The sequence below is a fragment of the Gymnoscopelus braueri genome (genome assembly GCF_963280865.1).
Source record: "Gymnoscopelus braueri genome assembly, chromosome: 3".
Lineage (NCBI taxonomy): Eukaryota > Metazoa > Chordata > Actinopteri > Myctophiformes > Myctophidae > Gymnoscopelus > Gymnoscopelus braueri.
The window spans coordinates 921089-928588 of record NC_137612.1 but is presented as its reverse complement, the minus strand read 5'-3'; the positions used below and the strand labels follow the sequence as shown (position 1 = coordinate 928588).

Genomic DNA, 7500 nt, shown 5'->3' with positions numbered 1-7500 from the left:
AGAAGGACAGAGTGGAGAGAGAGAGAGAGAGAGAGAGAGAGAGAGAGAGAGAGAGAGAGAGAGAGAAAGACTCACACATGGACTAAAAGAAGCTGATAAACAGAAAACGTCCATCTTCTAACATCAGACTCAACTTCTCTCTCTGACCATCATGAGAAGAACCGTGTGAGAGAACAGCTGTTATCAGGGCTTTGGAAGGACTTCCTTCATCTCTAACTTCTTCTTTAGTTCTTCTCTTCAAGGTGTTGTTGGTGAAGGAGAGGATTAGTAATGGAGACCAGAGGATTAAACACCTTTCATCTTCTGTCCAACATGGTCTTTACTCTGTGTTTAATGACGGTCCACAGCAGCGCTATAGAGACTGGTGAGTCCATTCATATTCATATTAATATAGTTAATTAATTCATATTAATATAGTTAATATAGTTCTTTAATATTAATGTGGACACAGGTGAGTATTAAAGGACATCAGAGACAATGAGAAATGGCTTCATGTTGCTTCTTTCTATCTAACTGTGTCTGGAGCTCTGTGTCTCTTTTAGAACACAATAATGCATCAAATAGAGCTGATTGATTATCTGGGCAAATTAGACTATAGTGCAATGTATCGAAAGCCAGCTAAAAACAAATAAACAGAGTTTATCCAAACATCACACAAATCGGTACACAGTAGCCTATCAGTCATCGAAACGGGTCTTTCAGATTTTTCATATTCCATCCTGATTGGCTAAAAATGGCTTCCAAAGTTTGCAGGAGTTCTCCGTTTTGAACACATTGCCGCAAATTATGAACACAGAGTGCAATTTCCATGAAATTTTGCACACACATTCTCACTATGCCGAAGAATAAATGACAGATTATTTTCAAATAAGCCTCATGGTGGCGCTATAACAGGCCGATTCATGTTTTTACCTATAACTGTATGCAAAACTTGTATGCGCACTACCTAGAGGCCAAGGAAAAACCTTTGCCCTGCATTTTTCACATCTGCCTTTTATAGCGCCACCAGGAGGCTGACTTATGTAAACCACATTTATGGATATTACTCCTTCACATTTTATCAAAATGTTTCCCAAATTGGTAGACTTGATCTCTATAGTCATGTGATCAAGACGGATCTGTTTGATTTTTCATATTCCATCCTAATTGGCTAAGATTGACATCTAAAGTTTGCAGGAGTGGCCCATTTTGAACAAAATGCTGCAAATGATGAACAAATGATGTCCGATTGCGGAGAAACTTTGCATGCACATTCACACTACGTTGAGGAACAAAGGCCACCCTTTCAACATTGCTCATTATAGTGCCACCAGTAGGCCGATTTTTGCAATATATATATATATATATATATATATATATATATATATATATATATATATAAATATATATATTACTCCTACAAATGTTGTCTAAACATCACGCAAATCGGTACATATTATCTCTTTAGTCAAGTGATCAAGACGGGTCCGTCCATCGTCCGATCCATCCGATTTTTCCCATCCAGCCTGATTGGCGAATTCCCAACATTGCTGGGCTGCTGGCCCATAATACCTGACCTGGCGGAGACCTGTGCTCCGAGGAGCACCTTTTCTAGTTTAACCCTGTCTTCTACCCTGAGCCATCCTAGGCTAGCAAAATATGTGGGAAAAAGGTGGGTTATGGGTCCCAGGCCGAGAGGTAGTTGAATCAGGTTTTTTTGGGGGGGAGGTTTGAAGTTAAGTCTTTAGTGACATTGAGATGTTAAATAGCTCTATATTCTGATAGTACTCTATAGTATAGTATTGCTATAGAGTGTTTTAAATCCATTTGTCCAGAAAATAAAGTCTGCTCTTAAAGCTTGGCGTCCATCATCATCATCATCATCATCATCATGTATTATCTCTGCAGCATGAGGAGGAGCAGAGGATGAAGAGCAGGGTTCCCGGACTATATTATGGGACAACCTCCATGGGAGGAGGAGGAGGAGGAGGAGGAGGAGAGGTCAGGGCAGGAGAGTCCCGTTGTCTCCCAGGGAGACAGAGCTCATAAACTCCAGGAGGGGGGGGGGTCGTTAATCTTCTCATTATGTTGGCCTACAGCCCAGAGGGTCCGGGTTAGGGGGAGGGGGGGGGGGGGGGGGGGGGGGGGGGGAATGAGTAATCAGCTACTTTTCAATGACTATTGAAGTTTCTCCTTTTATATGACACTGGACCACAAATAGTGGGGGTGGGGCTAGGAGGACAGACAGACAGACAGACAGACAGACAGACAGACAGACAGACAGACAGACAGACAGACAGACAGACAGACAGACAGACCCTCTACACCAAGGGTTCCCAAACCTTTTAGGCTGTGACCCCCTAAATAATCATATTTGAGCTGTGGACCCCCCACCCTGACAAACACTTGGAATTGTATTACATTTAGTTTAAGGTGGTGTGAGCTTGTAGATCGGTTATTTTCACAATTGTTGCCTCTTTCTTAGGTAATATTTGACAATTTGGTCAATGTTTGAACTTTTATTTTATAGTCTATTTGTATGGTTACTTTTGACATAGAAACGGTCATATCATTAGTTTATTGTTTTCATTTAGGAGGTATTAAAAAGGTCTTAAAAGTCATTCAATTGTCACTTTATAAATGTGCAGATACCCTTATATACAGTATATATACCCTGTATACACTTATATATATATATATACCCTGAATACACTTATATATATATATACCCTGAATACACTTATATATATATATTACCCTGTATACACTTATACTGTATGTTGGTTCGTTTACTGTTGAGTGAGAAAACTATGTTCCACATCAAGCTAATCATCTGGGGACCTCCCAAAATAATTTGGGGGACCCCCTTGCGGGTCCTGACCCCCAGTTTGGAACCCGTTGCTCTACATCAAATCTCTTTGCTGAAAATAGCCAATCTACAAGCTCTTTGTAGATTGTAGATCTGCTATTCTCACCACATTTTCACCCATTATAACATGTCCAGTATAAGAATGCTAGGGTTCATGTGGTTAAGGCCTGCTTTGTTATACGATGAAAATAGCAGATCTGCAAGATCATAACGCATCGTTGTGAGCTTGTAGATGCAATTTTTGCTATTTAAAATGTTTTAATACAATTATTAAACATATGTGACGTTTTGGCCAGAGTATGATCAGTCCTGGTCACTGTCAGTCATTTCTGTGTATATGTTATTTGTGTATATATACGTTATTTGTCATATCTGCCCTGTGCATTTTTACATTTTGGCCACAAGCTTTCAATAAACAGACGCTGCGACTAGTCACTTACTCACTTTCTCCCTTTTCTCCCTATTGGCTAAAGGCCAGCCAATGAGAGCTCGATTCTGTCCCTATCGGTACATAACTCGAACGGCGCTGAGTCTGCTCTAGCGGCCATCGTAACATTTGGTATGACGGCTCGCTCGGCGTTGAGGTTTGGGTAATAATAATGTTTTGGGCTTTGTCTCACACCGTAAGGGATAAGGGGGAACATAATTATGTTTTGGTCCGGGGATATAGTCGGACCTTTGAGGAGGTTACACCAGTTGTATGTGGGGACTGAAATGGAGGGAATACTTTGATCAACAAAGAGAGTTGAATGAATTTCCTGTCTCCGTGTTTCATTTCCATTACATATGAAACTCTAAGTTAAACAAGCATCCTTCAGGATTACACTACTTCTCACCAAGTGGGCCAAGCGGTCCGCCTCGCTGGGGGCGACAAAAAACTCTGCCTAAACCTGACCTTAATCCCAATAAAATCATTTGCGACACATTTTAGATAGATGAAGATAAATAAGCAGCGTGGGGAGAGGGATTTGATCCCTGGGCGCTAGGAAAGGAAGCGCGATGCTTAATGGTGCACGCAACGGAGATACCTGGTAATGCAGGGGTTTGGGAGTTATTTAAGGCGGTCCACTCATGTGGGAGGCAGTTCCGCGTGCGTCACAGACAGGGGCGTCGCCAAGTTACTACTACGATCGGGTGGGAAAGACGGGTACGCTTCCCTTACTCTGAACCACGCCCCCAGAACCACGGTAGAACAGTGAAGCTGCCATCGCCTGGTGGTCAAATCTGGGATTGCAGGACGATCTGGGATCGTAAAACGCTACCATGTCTGAATCCCTAGGTGTGCCTTGCTCTGCGCTCAAGTCTTCCGCATTTGGAGTGAAGACAGACAGTCAGACACAGATGCTTTTGTTTTCTTTATATTGGTAGCAAAGCTGTAAATGTTATTTCATGTCAGTCTTGTTTGTTTACAAATCCTAAAAGGCGATTTGTATTTGTTCATTGGAACGTAAGTTCCAATGTTTAATGACAAAAACACAGTTTAATCGTTAAAACCTTCTCATCTCCACCGTACGTTTCCCTTCAGTGAACGTGGTGGATTTCTGCGGTCAGACCATCCGGGGGGACGGCATGGTGGTCAACTCACACATGGAGTCCAAGAAGTACTACTTCGTCACCATGGGAACGGACTGTCACCTGACCATGCAGGCGGCGTCCCCCAAGGACAAGGTCCAGTTCCACTTCCGTTTCTTCCTGGTGTACAGCCTGCTGCGGGTGGCCGCGCCCCTAAGCCCCGCCCCTCTCCTACCCGAATCCCCGCGAGGCGGCTCCGCCCCCGACCCCGCCGCCGTCAACCCGCGGTCGGAGCCCACGCCCAACAACAACGAAGAGGTGGGGGGGCAGGGGGGCGGGGACCCGTGCCACGCCGGCTCCTACATCCAGTTCTACGACGGCCAGGACAGGAGCGCCCCGCCCATCGGCCCCCCGCTGTGTGGGAAGAGCCCGCCCCGCCCTGTCCTCTCCACAGGGAACCACCTGACCCTCAGGCTGGTGACCCGGGGGACCCAGCCCAGAGTGGACTTTGTGGGCGACTTCACCTCCTTCAGACTGGGTGAGAAAACATGATTCATGTCAAGGACACCCCTACATTGATATTATGTACATATTATTATACATACAGACCATTCTAATCCAGATGAAACCTCTACACCAGACCATTCTAATCCAGATTAAAACCTCTACACCAAACCATTCTAATCCAGATTAAAACCTCTACACCAGACCGTTCTAATCCAGATTAAAACCTCTACACCAGACCATTCTAATCCAGATTAAAACCTCCACACCAGACCATTCTAATCCAGATGAAACCTCTACACCAGACCATTCTAATCCAGATTAAAACCTCTACACCAGACCATTCTAATCCAGATTAAAACCTCTACACCAGACCATTCTAATCCAGATGAAACCTCTACACCAGACCATTCTAATCCAGATGAAACCTCTACACCAGACCATTCTAATCCAGATTAAAACCTCTACACCAGACCATTCTAATCCAGATTAAAACCTCTACACCAGACCATTCTAATCCAGATGAAACCTATACACCAGACCATTCTAATCCAGATGAAACCTCTACACCAGACCATTCTAATCCAGATTAAAACCTCTACACCAGACCATTCTAATCCAGATTAAAACCTCTACACCAGACCATTCTAATCCAGATTAAAATCTCTACACCAGACCATTCTAATCCAGATTAAAACCTCTACACCAGACCATTCTAATCCAGATTAAAACCTCTACACCAGACCATTCTAATCCAGATTAAACCTCTACATTAAGACCATTCTAATCCAGATTAAAACCTCTACACCAGACCATTCTAATCCAGATTAAAACCTCTACACCAGACCATTCTAATCCAGATTAAACCTCTACATTAAGACAATTCTAATCCAGATTAAACCTCTACATTAAGACCATTCTAATCCAGATTAAAACCGTCCACACTCAGGTTTCAACCAGTCGGAGTGCAGAGGAGAGCCCTACTTCACGTGTCGGAACGGGAAGTGCATCCCTCTCAGTCTGGTGTGTGACGACAACGCCATCGACAACTGTGGAGACGGAAGTGACCTGGAGGAGAACCTGACCACCGGCTGTAGAGGTCAGTCTGCTCAGTCTGGATAGTCTGGTCAGTCTGGTCAGTCTGGTCAGTCTGGTCAGTCTGCTCAGTCTGGTCAGTCTGCTCAGTCTGATCAGTCTGCTCAGTCTGCTCAGTCTGGTCAGTCTGGATAGTCTGGTCAGTCTGGTCAGTCTGGTCAGTCTGGATAGTCTGGTCAGTCTGGTCAGTCTGGTCAGTCTGCTCAGTCTGCTCAGTCTGGTCAGTCTGGTCAGTCTGGTCAGTCTGCTCAGTCTGCTCAGTCTGCTCAGTCTGGATAGTCTGGTCAGTCTGGTCAGTCTGGATAGTCTGCTCAGTCTGGTCAGTCTGGTCAGTCTGCTCAGTCTGGTCAGTCTGGTCAGTCTGGTCAGTCTGGTCAGTCTGGATAGTCTGGTCAGTCTGCTCAGTCTGGTCAGTCTGGTCAGTCTGGTCAGTCTGGTCAGTCTGCTCAGTCTGGATAGTCTGCTCAGTCTGGTCAGTCTGGTCAGTCTGGATAGTCTGGTCAGTCTGGTCAGTCTGCTCAGTCTGGTCAGTCTGGTCAGTCTGGTCAGTCTGGTCAGTCTGCTCAGTCTGGATAGTCTGGTCAGTCTGGTCAGTCTGGTCAGTCTGGTCAGTCTGGTCAGTCTGCTCAGTCTGGTCAGTCTGGTCAGTCTGCTCAGTCTGGTCAGTCTGCTCAGTCTGGATAGTCTGCTCAGTCTGGTCAGTCTGCTCAGTCTGGTCAGTCTGGTCAGTCTGCTCAGTCTGGTCAGTCTGGATAGTCTGCTCAGTCTGCTCAGTCTGGTCAGTCTGGATAGTCTGCTCAGTCTGGTCAGTCTGGTCAGTCTGGTCAGTCTGGTCAGTCTGCTCAGTCTGGTCAGTCTGCTCAGTCTGGTCAGTCTGGTCAGTCTGCTCAGTCTGCTCAGTCTGGTCAGTCTGCTCAGTCTGGTCAGTCTGGTCAGTCTGCTCAGTCTGGTCAGTCTGGTCAGTCTGGTCAGTCTGGTCTGTCTGGTCTGTCTGGTCAGTCTGGTCAGTCTGCTCAGTCTGGTCAGTCTGGTCAGTCTGGTCAGTCTGCTCAGTCTGGTCAGTCTGGTCAGTCTGGTCAGTCTGCTCAGTCTGGTCAGTCTGCTCAGTCTGGTCAGGAGGACAAAGTGCTCTAACACAGGGGTTCCCAAACTTTTCCCAGAAACATTCTTTTCTCACTCAACAGTAAACAAACAACATACAGTATAAGTGTAAACAGGGTGTCTGCACGTTTATAAAGTTACAATTTAATGACTTTTAAGACCTTTTTAACACCAAAATAGCCGATTTACAAGCTCACAACGCCTCGCAGTGCGAGGCGTTGTGAGCTTGTAGATCGGCTATTTTCACAATATTTATCTGTGGAACCGAGTCAAACTAAATCAACTCCTACAATTCCAAATTCTTGTCAGGGTGGGGGGTCCTCGGTTCAAATATGATTATTTCTAGGGATGTCCGATATTATCGGCCTCCCGATATTATCGGGACGATATTAGCATAAAAAATAATTTCGGAAAATATCGGTATTGTTTTTTGTTTTTTT

General features: G+C 45.0%; 1 protein-coding gene across 1 annotated transcript in view; it reads left to right on the top strand.

Annotated features, from left to right (window-relative positions):
* Positions 1-4111: 4111 nt before the first annotated feature.
* Positions 4112-7500, top strand: part of ldlrad2 (low density lipoprotein receptor class A domain containing 2) — a gene marked incomplete at both ends in the record, with an annotated part of 9657 nt that continues 6268 nt past the window's right edge. The window contains 3 exons of the mRNA XM_080425028.1: positions 4112-4178; positions 4374-4898; positions 5814-5963. Of these exons, the coding sequence (XP_080281154.1) occupies positions 4112-4178; positions 4374-4898; positions 5814-5963 (742 nt within the window). The remainder of the gene's footprint in view (positions 4179-4373; positions 4899-5813; positions 5964-7500) is intronic.